This window comes from Loxodonta africana, chromosome 24 (genome assembly GCF_030014295.1).
Source record: "Loxodonta africana isolate mLoxAfr1 chromosome 24, mLoxAfr1.hap2, whole genome shotgun sequence".
Taxonomy (NCBI): Eukaryota; Metazoa; Chordata; class Mammalia; order Proboscidea; family Elephantidae; genus Loxodonta; species Loxodonta africana.
Window position 1 is genome coordinate 30,080,302 of NC_087365.1, and position 16,434 is coordinate 30,096,735.

At 54.9% G+C, this 16,434-nt stretch overlaps 1 protein-coding gene across 1 annotated transcript; it reads left to right on the forward strand.

Moving 5' to 3' along the window:
- Window positions 1-2,184: 2,184 nt before the first annotated feature.
- On the forward strand, window positions 2,185-15,357 carry SCRT2 (scratch family transcriptional repressor 2). Its single transcript, XM_003411478.3, has 2 exons — window positions 2,185-2,334; window positions 14,567-15,357. The coding sequence occupies exons 1-2, from the start codon at window positions 2,202-2,204 to the stop codon at window positions 15,355-15,357; spliced, it is 924 nt and encodes a 307-aa protein (XP_003411526.2). The 5' UTR covers window positions 2,185-2,201.
- The last annotated feature ends 1,077 nt before the right edge of the window (window positions 15,358-16,434 follow it).

Sequence of the window (16,434 nt, forward strand, 5' to 3'; positions counted from 1 at the left end):
CGGGGGGGTTTCAGCCACACATGGGACAGAGTCCCTGTCCTCAGGGGTTAAAAGGTGAGCTGGGTAGTCCACAATCTAGGAAGTCAGGGAAGTTAGGGGACACTTCCTGGAGGAAGTAATACCTCAGCTAAGTCCTGGGGATAAATGGGGGTTTGGTAAGGTGACGTATAGGGAGTGACATACTGGGCAGAGGAAGCAACATATGTAGAAGCCAAGAGGCAAGTGAGAGAACAGCAAGCCTGAAGACCTAGAAGTAGACTTCTGTGGCTAGAGTAGAGAATACAGGGGTGTGCCATAAGTCAAAGGGTGTGGTGGCCTCAATCCTCCATGACTAAGGTTTAAAAAAAGTCCTAGAAGGCAAAACGTCAGGCAACAAAGCTGGTAAGATGAGCAGAGAACCTCAGGTCATGTAGGGCCTTGGCGAGATAAGGGGCCCAATTTTTGTTCTGCGGTTCCTAATCCACATCCCAAAGACCGTGCTATCTCATGAGCTGGTGTCCAGAAGCCACTGGGAGCTCTGGAAATTGCTGATGATGTGCTGTGACCTGGGACACCTCCATGGGCCTTAGCCTCCCCAGGGTATTGGGTGACCAGTCCCAAAGTGACATCCCTGCTCCATCAGATTTGTATCCCATAAACAGAATGTCATTGACCAATGAGAGCTTGCATTCCTTGAGTCAGATTCTGGGAATCTCATGGCCAACTCTTGTGTGTACTGGCCATTGCACACTTGCTGGGCCAGCTGGTCACCATGGGCTTGACCATGCAGCCTCTGGGTTGGGGGCTGAGTTCTGCTGCTCCTCAGTCATGCCAAGATATAGGAGGGCTAACCCGGGTTTTGGCCGGATGTGGGGGGTGGGGGCTGCTCAGATCCTCCCAGAGACAAAGGAGCTGACCTGCAAAGAGTTCCAGCGGGAGCCCCGCTCCCCCTCCCTTCCCCCCTCTCCCTTCCCAGTCCACGTGTCTCTATTGTCTGCTCCCCGCTTCAGGGAAAGACACAGCCTCGGATGTGTCAAAACCACCACCCCCCTGCAGCAGGGAAATTAATTACTGGGCGATTTTCATTTCCTCTTGCAGCGCCCTCCTGAGCTAGGCACCGGAACAGGACCGGCTGAGCGGGGCTGGGCATCGGCATGGGGGACTGGCTTCCCCGCCCCCCCGCCCTCTGCCAGTTCTGGGAGAAGAAAGTTGAACCCCAAACTCAACAGGGGGCTCCAGCAGGAACCTAACCGAAAGAGGGGGGACTTCCTCTAGCTAAAGCTGAGTGTCCACACTGGCCACTTCAGAACTGGGGAGAGGGAGAGGACTGGGGGTCAGAGGGCCACGCTGGAGAGCTCACACTCTTTTCTTTACATCCTCTTCCCCGTGTCCCCATGTGCTTGGACCCCATCTGCTCCAGGCGCTCTCTCACCTCTCCTCGCACCTTCTCCCTCTATCGTGCACTTTTCTTTCCCTTTTTTTGCATGGTGGGAGGACTTCCTTTTTGTGTCTCTGCATCTCTCTTTTCCTCTGGTGTGTGTGTCTGCGCGCATATTGCTACTTCTCTCCATCTCTGTCTTTCTTCTGTTTCTCTCTTCCTGTATCTTTTTGTCCTTATCTTGGGCTCTCTGCTGCTATTCCTACCTCTTGCAGTGTGTGTGTCTCTCTTTCTCTGAATGTCTCTGTCTTTCTCCGTGTCTCTCTCCTCTCTCTCTTTCTCCCTCCCCCCCTCCCCTTTCACCGTCTTTTTCTGTATCTCTGCGCCTTTCTTGCCCTCACTTTCTCCCCTCCTGCCTGCCCGCCGCTCCCTGCGCCTCGCCTGCCCCCACCGCCGCCGGTTCAGGGGAACGTGTGCGGAGCGATTGTCCTGGGGGACATTTGATGGATTAGAGCGCTGAACAGTTCCATTGCTAGGGGACCACCTGATCTCCTCCAGCCTGCGTCCCATATAAAGCCGGCAGCCGGAGTGCTGAGCACAGCTCCAGCGATCGCCTGTCTGCGCGCCGCCGCCGCCAAGCCCGAGCGGCAGCCAGAGCCCGAGCCCGAGCCGGGGCCGCCACCACCACTGGTGCCGGCTCCGCGCGGCCGCCCGTCCTCCCGCTGGGAGCTGTCCAGTGCTGAAACCCCGCGCGGCCAGCCAATCGCGCCCGGCTGGCCGCCTCCACCCCCTCCCCCCCGGGGCCCCACGCAAGTGCCCCGCGGAGCCCCCCGCCAGTCGCACCATGCCGCGCTCCTTCCTGGTAAAGAAGATCAAAGGGGACAGCTTCCAGTGCAGCGGGGTGCCGGCCCCCACCTACCACCCCTTGGAGAACGCCTACGTGCTGCCTGGCGCCCGAGGGCCGTCCGGGGACAACGGTGAGTGGGGCCGGGCGGGGAGAAAGGGGAGAGCAGCTGGGGCCCTCCCCAACTTGGGCCACGAGGAGGGGCGCGCGCGGCAGGGAACCCCGGGAGGAGATTTCCCTGGCCGTGTGCGCCTCCTGGGCTTCCGGAGGCCGGCGGGTGGGGCAGGGGCTAGGTCCCTACAAAGGGGAAGTCACAGGGTCGACCATCCCGCAGCCACACGCCAGCCGTACTTTGAAAGTTGTGGCCCTAGAAATGGGTTGGGTTGAGAAGGTGGTAAGAGAACAGAGAACGAAGGGTGCCCATAAAGGGCTAATGCACAAGGCAGTCTGGGGATCCCGTCTCCCTAGAGGAGTGAGGGAGCTGACTGCCTGAGTGTGCCTAGGGTGGGGAATGTAAGCCAGTCCAGACCACCAGTCCCTGCCAAGAGGGGGTTGGTTCCCTGAGGGTAGCTGGAGGCACCCTTACTCCCTTCAAATCTGCTCCCCCTGGTGATGCCAGAGTAGTGTTCTCAGGCCCTTGTAACAACTCTTTTGTTACCCTCAGCCACATGTCTGCCCAAGGCTGAGCCTGTCCTGGGGTCTGGGAGAAAGAGGGAATTTCTGGAAGGGGTTCTCCAAAGTGGCCCTCTTTCACTATGCCCCTCCAGAGCCTGCCCCACTGCTCCTTCTACCCCCCCCTCCCATACACACACACACACACACACACACACACACTTCATCTCTTCTCAGAGCAAGTTCCTGGAGGGACAAGGGCTTGGGGGACAAGAGAGGTCATTCAGGCCCAGAAGGGGGTGATCTCTGGGGGCTGGGGAGATGAAGCAGAGACTGCTTTTGTGGACATCGCCCCAATCAAGGGGATCACAAAAGGTTTCTCCTCTGGTGACCCCCACCAAGGCAGGGATCTGGGGAGGTGGCGTCCCTTTGGCAGTGAGAGATATGGCATCAGATGTGGCATCCGCTTTGGGGTGTGTGTGTGTGCGTGAGATAGAGAGAGAAGGACGAGAAGAAAGGGCTGAGGATGAGAAGAGAGCTGAAATGGCAAAGGCAGGAGACCAGGAGGGTGGGGGCTTCCACCTCAGGGATTTCCAAGCACTTCACCCACATGCCGTCACTCTGCCAAGCCAGGTAGTGAAAGGGTGCTGGGCAAAGGGCTCTTTGACCTCATCAAGGTCAAAGAAGTTAGGAGTGATCAGGGCGACAGCGCCAGCCCCTCAGCCCCTGGCCTCTCTCAGATCCCCAACAGACCCCCTTTTCCTCTGTCCACATGTCACCTACTCTGCTGTCCTCTTGTTTCTTCAGCCTCTTGGGGTCAATGACAGAAGCCCATGGTTATGGCTGGGCTTGTCTGAGTGCTGGCAGGACAGAGGGTAGCCCTGGGGCCATGCCAGGGCTGGGGAATGTGTGTGCTAGGAGCTGGGCAGAAACTGAAATGTCTGCAAGGCTGTGAGGTAGACCCCTTGGGGGACTAACACCAAGATCTGGGCTCCCACTCTGAGTCTCCTTGGTCATGTCCCCAGGTCAGCTAAGGAAAACCAGAGAACCCCAGAGTATTTTCCATTCAAAGCCCAAACTGGAGAATGTCCCTCAAGAGGGAGGTGGGAGAGTGCCTTGCCTTGAATTCAGTCCAAAAAAGCTATGCATGGAGTCCTGAGCAAATGATGGGAAGCAAGGTCTTGGCAAAGCCTTCAGCAGGGGTGTTCCTGTAAAGGTTTGACCCCCTAGACCCATCCCTGTCATTGGGGCTTTCTCCAAAGGACTTCAGACCAACTCCCTGGCCTCCAGGGAACCCTGAGGCTGTCATAGTAGTGAGATGCCTGGCCTGGAACTCAGGGACCTGGGCTCTAGATCTATGACTAGCTGTGTGACCTTGGGCAAGTGCCTTCTCTTCTCTGTTCCCCAGTCTCCCCAGCAGTGAAAAGAGTTTGGATGCCAAGAACCAAGCTAACTCTGACAAGCTCAGCTTCTATGAAAGTCAAGTGTAGGATGGGAGACACTGGAGATGCCTAGACAAGGGTTTAATAGAATACTAGGAGGCCATTGTCAGGGTTTTTTCTTTTTAGGAGGCCATTGTCAGGGTTTCAGTAGGGCTCCATTTAATATCTGACACCTGGCTCAGGGTGGCAGAGCTTCTGGGACCTGGAGTTTTTCTTGGCTTCAGTCCCTGCAGGCTGCCTCATGGCGAGGACAGGCACCCTGGCCTGGCGGCCTTGGCAGTGTCTGCAGTGGACATCATCAGTTCAGGAGACCAGGGGGTGACCCTTCAGGCCTGGGTATGGCTGGACAATTCAGGGTCTGCCTGGTCCTGCCTGCTTTCAGGGGCCCCTTCCAATCCTGGGGTGTGGCCAGACTGGACACTGAGGGCTCCCCCACCCCATGGGCGGGTAGGGGTACCTAGGGTCCTCAGAGCTGGCCAGCTCCTGGTGGCCCGTTGTCTCCACTCTGCCGGAAATAACCTTGCTGAGCGTTTGAGGGAAGTGTGAAAAATTGCTGAGCCGACGTTTTTCTCTCCCAGCGTGTGTAAGTGTGCTGGGTAAACAAGGAGAAAGAGAGGAGGGGAGGTGAGGAGAGGGAGGGCGGGGGAGGAGGAAGGGAGGAGAAGGCAGGGAGGGATAGGGGAGGGCCTGGGACTGGAGATAGTTCCAGTTATTAGACGGATCTTCTTACAAGCCATTCCTGCAGCTCCGGCTGCAGGGCCAGGATGAGATTGGTGGGAGGGGAATGGGGAGGGGCATGGAAACCTGTGAATATGGGGTTCAGGGGAACCTCAGATTCCCAGCTGATGTAGGATCTCAAATCAAAGAGGTGTACCCCCAGCTCCATGAATGCCTGAGAGTGCTGGAGAATTCCTGGAGGACTCCTCCTACAAACACACACACACATATACAATGCTCTTCTTTGCCTCCCTACTCCCCTATTCCCTTCCCTCTCAGCCTCCGCAGGGCTGGGCAGAGGGTGCAGCAGGTGTGTCTGGGCTCCAGGCTGCCCCCAAACCTACAGAACCCCTAACCAGGTGAGGGGGAGCCCTCAAGCTGGAGAAATCTCCAGGTCTCTCTGCAAAGCTCCCTGAAAAAGGGGACCAGATCTAATTTCATCATCCCCTCCAAAAAAATGCTTTTCTCCCCTTCTGCTCCTTTGCTCCGCTGCTGTTTCTTGCCTCACTGGAGCTTCCCTTCCCCTCATCTTTCTGGGTGATACTGGGCACAGATCCAATCTCTCTGAGGTGTCAGCTCATGTCCTTAGACCCTCTCAAAACCTCATCCTCCATCTCCACTGAGCCAACCCCTAACTGAAACAGACCAAGCCCCCATCACGAGAGGCTGGCACTCAGTCACCCCAGAAAAGGCTGCTGCCCATTCACCTGCACGTCAGTGGTCTCTGTAGGCCCCTGCCAAGGATGGCTTCACTGCCCCTGGAGTGCCCACTTCCCCTCACACCCTAGCTCTGAACTCTAGCCAGGAGCCAGGTCCCTCTTCCTCTGCACCCCCACCTCAGCCTGCCCCCATATCCCCTCAGAGTGCATCTGACTGGGCTGATGAGGGATCAATGCCAATCCAATAACACAGTTGTCTGCCCTCCGCAGCTACATTAAGCCTCCCCCAGTAGGCTGAGGAAGCTCTCCTGCATCTATCCATAGGCTCATCTAGTTGACCACATTACACCAGCACCCGCCTCCTTTCAGTCCATCTGATGGCGCCGGGCAGTCGCTCCAGGCCTGGGAGCATGGCTGAATGTCCCCAGCTGCTGCACATCTACCCCAAGCCTCAGAAAGTCCGTCTGGCGAGCAGGAATGCAAAAGGGCTGCCCCAGTCCCTTGGCAGAGGGAGCCCGGAGAAGGCTAGGGAGGTGCCCAAGGACACACAGCAGGCCCATCTGGGTCTTCTATAACCACCACCTCTCCTGGCATCTTCACCTTGGTGCAGGGCCGAGGTCCATGCTGAAGACATGTAAGATTTCCAGGTTCAAAGTCTAGGTCCAGGTTGAGGTCCAGGTCCAACATCTATGTTCTATGCCAGGTGTAGGACCAAGTGCAAAGTCTAAGTCCCAGGTCAAAGTCCAAGGTTATAAGTCCAGGCCAAAAGTCCAGGACAAATATATGTCGAAGTCCAAGTTTCAATGTCCAGGAGGAGGTCAAGGTTCAGGATCTAAGTCTAGGTCCAAGGTCCAGGTCAACAATCTAGGTCCAGGATCAAGATCCAGGTCCAATTTCTAGTCCAAGGTCATGTCCAGGTTCATTCTCAAGGCTGGCAGGGTTCAAGCCTTACATCCACCATGAGCTTGATGTGCGTGTCCTTGGGCTAGTCCGAGGGCCCATCCTGGTCTGTTTTCCCTCTGTAGGTTGCAGCTAGTCCTCCTCTGCTCTCTGACCACACTGTGTATGGGGGAGGGGAGCAACCTAAGAGTCTTTGGGATGTATAAATTGCTGTGCTGGCTTAAGGGACTTGGTGTACTCTCCTGTAGTCTTCCACTACCCCAGCCTCAGTTTTTCTCTCGAAACTGCAGTTGAACTTGATCTCTTTTAGCTATAACCTTCCAAGAACCCAGAAATCTGATTTTCCTAAGAATTAATGGGGCTCACTTAGTAGGAGTGTGGAGTAATGGGGTTAATATGGGGTATAGAATCTGGGGACATGATTCCCCCAAGGCCTGGAGTCACAGGGGAACATGAAGGACCAAGCTGAGCTTCCATGCTTTGGACAGTCTCAGTTTGTGATCCCTGAGGGCGGGCAATAGAGTACACCAAGTCCCTTAAGCCAGCACAGCAATTTATACATCCCAAAGACTCTTAGGTTGCTCCCCTCCCCCCCACACACACAGTGTGGTCAGAGAGCAGAGGAGGACTAGCTGCAACCTACAGAGGGAAAACAGACCAGGATGGGCCCTCGACCTGCTGGAGGTCATAAATGTGGACCCTGCCACAACTCCCTGGTGGCTGCTTCATCCATGTGTTCTAGGGGTCATGTAGACTGGAGGCTCTCTGGGAGAGGTGGGGGAATAGCAAGACACTGCTGACAGAGATAAGACCCCAGACCTCTTGGCCTCCTTCCCAGTGCCGGTCTCTCCCAGAGTGAAGTGTCTATTACCAGTCTTTGAGTAGGGAGGGGGCTGGAACGAGCCTTCTGCTTGCACCACTATGGGGCAGAGAGGGAGGGCAGAGACGCAGGGCATTGCACAACACTCCCTGTCTCCAGAAGGAGGCCCAGGAAGGGCCCACCTGAAATGCTCTGAGGGAGCAAGAGGCTGCCCCACCAACCAGTGCTGGGGTCTTCAAGACCCTCAGCCCACCCACTCCCATCTCCACAATCCCTTGAAAAATCTTTCCTACTGATTTCCGCAGAGCCTTGGGTCTCCCTGAGGATGATGGGATTTGGGTCAGATTCAGGAAGGACCATAATATAAGGAATTCCAGGAGCTGGGGGTAGTCAGGAGGGGCCCTGGAATCTTCTAGAAGCTCCCTGGGCCTGTGTAGTGGGCATCAGCCCCCACCTTGTAGCCCTGGTCTCACTGAGCCAGTCTTCATTCCGCCCCTGCTCATCTGGATTCAGGGACTGCCTCCACCCCCAGAGGGCAGGTGTACCAGCTGCCAGGCCCTTGGAGAAGGTGGGTGTCATTTCTGGTCCAGTGCCCAGGGAACCGCTAACAAAGATGCTATAATAAGGGGAGGGGGAGGTACCCAGCCCCTTTGCCCAGCTCTGTGAGCAGACAGGAGAAACTATTTTTATCCCGCTTTGCTGCTGACAGACCTGGCTTTCTGCTCAGCTGGCTGGAGCTGATTCTCGAGGCCCGAGGCCCTGGCACAGCAAGAAGCAGCTCTAAATATACCCATGCAGCAGCCCCTGCAGCCCCCACCACCCAGCAGAGCTGGGCCTCCTCGGGAAACTGGGCCGCCTGGGAAGCTGGCCCACCACCAGGCCTATTCCCTCTCCCATCTGAGAAGAGGGAGCTGGGATTGTGGCTGGACATTCCCTGGAGGAAGTTTGGGACCTTGGAGTCTGCGAGAGACTGGGGGAAGGGGCCTGGACTGGGAGGCAGGAGGCTGGCCTAGCTCTGACATTAACTTGCTCTGTGACCTGAGGTAGTCAAGGCCCCTCTCTGGGCCTCAGCTTCTGCAAAATGAGGGCCCAGGAGGAAATGACCATGCTGAACACAAGTTGATGTATGTCAAGCACTTAGCTGGGTGCCTTGTTCCATCAATGTTAAACATTACTTAACGAAAAATTGGTAAGGGGCTGGAGCATCTTCTAGAACATCAGCTTCTCCCCATTCCCGACACCCCGCCGTCCCATAAGACACAGGTCAACTGGGAGGTGTTATTTGAGGAAACCCATCCCACTACCCCCCACCCTAAGTGGAAACCTCCCTCCACCGCACTGGTCTCCAAGCCCACTCTGGTGTTTTGGGAAGAGTACAGGCTGTGGAGCATTTCAAGACGGACTCCTCCCTGAGTGACCTTGACCAATCTCTCCCTGTCTGGGCCTCTGGGCTTAGTGCAGTGGCTGGCACACAGCAGGGGCATGGTGTTACTTGGAAGTATTATTATTATTATTATCACCTGCCAGAGATTCTCCCCAACCCTCACCCTGGGGCATCACATAGTTAGATGAGACAAGGTCTGCAAAAGGCCCAGGACCTTAATTCCCATAAAATTTCCTTCTCCTTTTAGTCTGGGATTTTTTTCCTCTGGATTCTGGACCTTCAGTGTAAAATATCAAGACTCTTGGTTGGACAGGGAAAAACAAGTCATTCCCAGGTAACATGTACACAACATCGCCACATCTCCAAAGTGTTTCAGATGGGGGGATTTGGGGCCAGAGAGGCTCCAGGATCTGCCCACGGTCACACAGCTAGGAGTGAGGATGAGGTCCAGTATGAGCACCAGGTCTTCTGTCTCTGGGTCCCTGCCTCTCCCTACTCTACTGGGACCCAAACGAGGAAGTCCTATCGGGCCCTGTCAGCTGGGGGGACAGGTAGCTCTGCCTTCTACAGTCACCACTGGGCCAGAAGAAGGTGCCCAAAGCCCACCTGGATTCCACACACAGGGTTAAAGCATACTTTATCGTGCTGTAAAGGGTTTTCCGAAGAGCCCTGGTGGCACGGTGGTTAAGTGCTCAGCTGCTAACCGAAAGGTTGGCAGTTGGAACCCACCAGCTGCTCTGCAGGAAAAAGATATGGCAACCTGCTTCTGTAAAGATTACAGCCTTGTAGATCCTATGGGACTGTTCTACTCTGTTCTGTAGGGCTTCTATGAGTCATAATTGACTCGATGGCAATGTTTTTTTTTTTTTTTTTTAAGGGTTCTCCTAGGTGGTGCAAGTATTTTGCAATTGGCTGCAAACCAAAATGTTGGTGGTTCAAACCCACCCAGCAGTTCTGTGGAAAAAAGGCCTGGCAATCTGCTTCTTTAAAGATTACAGCCAAGAAAACCCTACAGAGCAGTTCTGATCTATAAGACATGGGGACATCAAGAGTCAGGGGCCAACTTCAGCAGCTAACAAAAACAAAGGGCTCTTCAGGATTAAAGTCCAGAAAGGTGAGGTGGCTTGCCCAAGGTCACTCAATAGCCTGAGACACTCATATGTATATTCATCTACTCAGAAGGATATCACTAGGGATCGTAGCCCTAATAATAACGGCAATAATAATAACTTGAGAGGTTACTGTGTGTGCCAGGCGTTATACTAAGCACTTCGTATGTATTAACTCATTCAACCTTATTATGAGCTCCTTTATAGGATGTGGCACGAAGAGGTTAAGTAACAATCGTGGTCACATAGCTAAAGAGAAGTCTGTGGGTCTGGGGAGAATGGGATGGAGGTAGGGGAGAGGGGTGGGAGAGAGGGAGGACAAAGAGCATCATGGAGGAACCTACTCAGCCACAATGCAAAAAGCCAACCTTCCTCCTGTACAGACTAAGCTCAGAGAGATTAAGCAACCTGCTCAAGGTCACACAGCAAGTTAGAACCACCTCCTCCTAACATGACCATGCAGATTCTCATAGGACACCCAACCCATGCCAAACTCCACCACCACTGGGCATCCGGTCTGGTCCCACAATTCTGGTCCAGAGGGCCATGCTACATCTGCCCCAAGGTGGATGAGCCACGTTTGTTTGAGGCACCCCTATTTCTATACAAAGAGCCCCAGGCTACAGAAGCACAGTGCTACAGTGCTGCAGGCTACCACCAGAGGGCAGCAGGGGGCAGAGCACCCAGTGTGAGTGAAAACTGGGCTACTTCATTGAGCTCCTACTATTACCAGGGGCTTTCTCATCAGGACAAGAGGTAGAAATTACACACCCTCGGTAAGGAAAGAGGAACCCTGGTGGCTCAGTGGTTAAAGCAGCACAGCTGCCAACCAAAAGGTCAGGGGTTTGAATCCACCACTTCCATAAAGATGGAAAAACCAAAAACCAAACCTGCTAGTGACCCTACAGGACAGGGTAGAACTACCCCACAGGGTTTCCAAGGAGTAGGCAGTGGATTTGAACCGCTGACCTTTTCGTTAGCAGCCGAGCTCTTAACCACTGCGCCACCAGGGCTCCTTGCCTTGGAAACCCTATGGGACGGTTCTACTCTGTCTTATAGGGTTGCTATGAGCTGCAATTGACTTGACCACCGCAGGGGTTTTTTGGGGGGGCGGGGGATTAAGGAAACAAGAGGCCCAGAGAGAGCAGTAAGAGGTGATGAGGAGGACTCTAGGCATGCAGAAACAGGAACCCATCTGGAGAGCTTGTCATTAACAATAATGGCCAACGTATATTGTGAGTTTATAACGTGCCAGGCACTGGACTGGGATTCTAGCTCTCATATACTAGCACGTGCCCTGGGCATGTTCCTTAACGTCCTTGTGCCTCAGTTTTCCCATCTTCAAAATGGTACCAGTCTTTGTGTTGTCAGCGGAGTGCATTCATATGTATAAAGCTCTTAAAACAGTGCCCAGCCCGCAAGGACTCTAGAAGCATGGGTCAACACTTGCTTACGCCATGCTTGTTTACTCATGGACTCACTACAGCGGTATGAATTAGGTGACTTCATAATCCCCTATTTTACAGCCAGGGAAATGGAGGCCCAGAGAGGTCAAGTAGTTTGCCCGAGGTTACACAGTCTGGAATGGTAAAGCCAGAACTATGCTCTTAACCAATACGCATTCCTCCTGTAATAGCAGAGCACGCAAAGCACTGGTCGCATGATCAGTGACCCTCACAAATGGATCCTACGCTCTCACCATTTTCAGAGAAAGGACCCAAGAAGCAGAAAGATGCACCATTTGCCCAAGAGCACCCAGCTAGAGTCTGTGGCGGACCCTTCTGGGCAGTGGAGTGAGGCTGGCCTGGCAAATTTTCATCACTCATTCCACAAATACTTGAGTGCCCACTAACCACCAGGCACTGTGCTGGAAGCCAGGAATAGGAGGTGAACAACCCAACCACAGCCCCGTCCCAAGGGGAAAGGCGCAAAGCAGTAGAGTGGGTTCAATCCTGGCTCCACCTCTTGAGCAAGTCCCATCACCACTCTGGGCCTCAGTTTCCTTATCTGTAAAATGGAGCTAATGAGCATATTTTTGTGATGATGAAATGAGGTGATGGGGTGAAGCACTTAGCACAGTGCCTGGCACATAGTTCGGTGCTCAATAAATATTATTATTATCGACATCAGTGATTACAATGTGAGGCAATAAAGAGTGCCCAGCATGTACTTAACTTAGTATGAAACATCCCCTGAATGTTTGGGAGCCTGGCCCCTAAGGTGGGGAGTAGGGGAAACCTCCAGACAATGAGGGACGGGAGGGGAAGGATGAAGTGCTAAGAGGCTGGGCACTTCGACTTACAAAACTCCCACCACCGCTGCCCCTCTGCATCCGTCCACAGAGCCCCTCCCCACAGAGTCACCCACCCCTACAATCCCCACTCACTTCTGTGGGGGCAGCTGAAGGGACAGAGGGAAAAATAAGGGCACACGCTGGCCTTCAGGGTTGGAGGACAGTCCACACAGACGTAACCCTGTGACATTGTTGTTGTTGTTCAGTTGCCATCAAGTTAACCCCGACTCACGGTGCGCAGTAGAGCTGTGCCCTGTAGGGTGGGTATTCATGGCTGCGGCCTTTCAGAAGCAGACCACCAGGCCTTTCTTCTGAGGCACCTCAGGGTGGGTTCAAAACACCAACCTTTCAGTTAGTAGCCATGTGCTTAGCCACTTGCACCACCCAAGGACTCCACAGTACACGGCAGGGCACCCAACTGCCATATGAGAGGCAAAGGCCCAGAGGCTGGGGAAGCTGAGAGAACAAAAGCAGACCAAAGCGCCTGGACTTCAGTCTGAAAGCCAGAATCCTGTTCCCAGCTTACAAAGCCCTCTCCCGTCTGACTGGGGGAGGGGAGCTGGGGGGCACAGGTCTCAGGGGTCAGAAAACCAAAAAAGCAAACTCACTGCCACCAAGTCGACTGCAACTCATTGCAACCCTACAGGACATGGTAGAACTGCCCCACAGGATTTTCAAGGCTGAAATCTTTACAGAAGCAAACTGCCACATCTTTTTCCCGTGGAGCTGCTGGTGGGTTCGAACCACCTCCGACCTTTCAGTTAGCAGCCAAGCGCTTAACCATTGTGCCCAAGGGTCAGAAGGAGAGGGTCAAATCCCCTAATTTGCCACTCCCCAGCTGCGAAACTTTGGAAAGGCGCCTAACCTCCATTGTTCTCCAGAATCAAAGGACAATGGAAACACTTCATAATTAGGTGCCAGGTTGATGGATTTGTGCAAAGTCTGCCAGAAAGTCTCTGGGGAGCCCAGCCCCCAGGGCCCCCAGGATAGGTACTAGGACCAGGCTGCGCTGTGGGAGGCAAAGACAAACTGGGATGAACTTTGTCCTCAGGAAGCTCCTGGGAGAGCCCCAGTCCACCCACCCACCCATCACTGAAACCCAAGATGGACTGGATTTCAGGTGGAACTCCTGCCAGGAGGGAGGACAAGGCAAATTCTCCCTAGGGGACTCAAGGAGGCTTCTAGAGGAGCAGGAAGCAAAGCAGGTTTGGAGCAACTACTAGGAAGTTCCCTTTCCTGAGTACCTACTAGGTATCACACACTTTACCCTTTTTAAATCCTCCAGCAACCCTGGGAGGTGAGACTGAGTGGACTGTAACTGGTTTATACTACACCTCTTTATCACCAGCCTCCACTGAGCCAAGCTGGTACTGGGCACACAGATCCAGCCTGAAGTGGGGGAGGCAAACAATTAAATAATCTTTAGTGAAGTGACTTTTTCAAGCAAGTAAAAGCATAATTATAATAGCTACCATTTATACAGCAATTACGGTGCACCCGCACCTTCTCTTTCTCAATTTCCTTACATATAAAATGGGAACTATTATAGTACCTAGTTCGTAGGGTCGCTATGACGATTAAATCAGTTAACATGTGTTAAGCACTGAGGCAGTGCCTGGCACCAAGTAAGCGCTCAATACATATTTATTATCATCACCTCCCTCAGTCTTCTCAATGACTCTGGGGGAAGGGGTCCAATTATAAGCTCCATTTTGTAGACTGGGAAACTGAGGTTCAGAGAAGTTATAGAATTCAAAATGCAAAAGTCTTGAGATAAAAGAGACTGTGGGCTTTGGCTTCAGGCTGCCAAGGTTTGAATCCTGGCTCCACCACTTAAAAGCTGTGTGAGCTTAAACTGATTATTTAAATCTTAAATCTCTTTACACCTCAGTTTCCCCATCTGTAAAGTAGGAATAATAATGATAAGACCTCTTTCACTGCACGGTGGTGAGGCTCGAAGAAGACCTAACTCAGACCAAACCCAGTGCGGTCGAGTCGATTCCGACTCACAGGGACCCTATAGGAGGGAGCAGAACTGCCCCACAGAGTTTCCAAGGAGCGCCTGGCGGATCTGAACTGCCGACCCTTTGGTTAGCAGCCATAACACTTAACCGCTACACCACCAGGGTTTCCTTGAAGAAGACAGAGAACGTAAAAGCAGAACCGTGCCTGGTACCGCGCAAGCGCTCCATGGTGGGGGGTGGGGGTGGGGGTGGGGGGAGGTTGCTGCTGTTGCCCAGGAATAGGAATTGAACTCTGGAAGCCTGACAGCTGAGCTGCATGTTAATGGCCAATGAATTACAATCAGCCATCTTTTTCCAAGAGCAGCCAGTGGGGACGCAGAGCTAGAGGGCGCATCGAGTGACTGTCCCAAGGTGGAAACCCTCCCTGACGCCTAACCACCCCACCCCGCTTCTCGCCTCCTCCAGGTTACGCCCCGCTCTGCCTGCCCCCAGGCACCCACGATGCGGACCAGAAGCCGGGCCTGGAGCTGGCGCCTGCCGAGCCCGCATACCCGCCGGCGGCGCCGGAGGAGTACAGCGACCCCGAGAGCCCTCAGTCAAGCCTCTCGGCACGCTACTTCCGTGGGGAGGCAGCCGTGACCGACAGCTACTCCATGGACGCCTTCTTCATCTCCGACGGGCGCTCACGGCGGCGACGGAGTGGGGGCACTGGGGACGCCGTGGGTGCGGGAGACGCCGGCACTGCCGGGGGGCGCGCGGGGCGCACGGGGTCGCCGGCGGGCAGCGCGCATCGGCACGCGTGCGCCGAGTGCGGCAAGACGTACGCCACGTCGTCGAACCTGAGCCGCCACAAGCAGACGCACCGCAGCCTGGACAGTCAGCTGGCGCGAAAGTGCCCGACGTGCGGCAAGGCGTACGTGTCCATGCCCGCCCTGGCCATGCACGTGCTCACGCACAACCTGCGCCACAAGTGCGGCGTGTGCGGCAAGGCTTTCTCGCGGCCCTGGCTACTGCAGGGCCACATGCGGTCGCACACGGGCGAGAAGCCGTTCGGTTGCGCGCACTGCGGCAAGGCCTTCGCCGACCGCTCCAACCTGCGCGCGCACATGCAGACGCACTCGGCTTTCAAGCACTACCGCTGCCGCCAGTGCGACAAGAGCTTCGCGCTCAAGTCCTACCTCCACAAGCACTGCGAAGCCGCCTGCGTCAAGGGGGCCGAACCACCCCCGCCACCCCCCGCCGGCCCCACCAGTTGAGCCTCCCACTGAGTCCCCAGGCCCGGAACTCTCCAGGCACCCCGGGGCCCCCACCCGCAGCGCCCTCTTTGACCCCCAGCTGCGCTCTGCCCACGCTCCTTGTGGGGACCCCTATCCTACCCCGTAACTTTTCTCTCCAGCCCCCAAACCCACAACTCACTTCCCTCACCGTCTCCCCACAGCGCACGCCGACCCACAACGTCTTTTCAGGCCACCAAGACTCGGACCTTGACCCCCTGTCTGCGCCCTCAGGGCTCCAAACTCAGGCAACAGGTCCGCATCTCTCCAGGGCCCCAGACCCGGAATTTTTTTCTTCCCAGGCTCTCCATCTCTTCCCTTCTAACTTCCAGACCTTCCCTCTCATTTCTCTAATGGAGCCCCCAACCTAAGGTCCAAACCCACCTTTAACTCTCACCCCACCTCAGTTTCCCCATCCGCACCATGATCCAGGCCCTGCAGCTCCCAAGCCACAATCCAACCCTAGTCTATCCCTCTCGCCTCTCAGCTGCGTCTCCCCCTATGTGTCCATCTCGGGGTCTAGTCTTCACTCCTCTGGGAGTCCCCATCCTGTCCCTGATCTCCATCCATACAGAGACCTTAGGTCCAGCAGTTCACCGCCCTTCTCCCTCATACACACACACACTTCCCATTCTCTTAGATCCACAGAGGCCTCCTCACCCACTCCCGCCCCCTACTCTCTCCAGACCTCCCCTTCCTCTAGCAGCCCTCAGCCCCTTGAGTTTACCAGACCTGGGGCAGATTTGAGGGGCATTTCAGGGCCCTGCCCTCTGAGGCAGCCCCTCCTTGGGCCTCCAGCCTCAATCTGCCCTCCTCCCATATTTTCTGAGCACTTTCCTCTCTGCCCCCCAGGACTACAGGTACCTCTCCTTATTTCTTAGGGGGAGGTTTGGGGCGCCTCACAAGTGCGGCCCCCCCATCCGGCTGGGTCTCTCCAGTTATCTGTGTATTTATTTATTTATCTATTTATTATTTTATTTATCTCTTGGCCTCACCCAGGGATGGTCTGGCTTCCCCAGCTGGACTGGGAGGTCAGGGAGCTAGGCATGGGGAAGGACA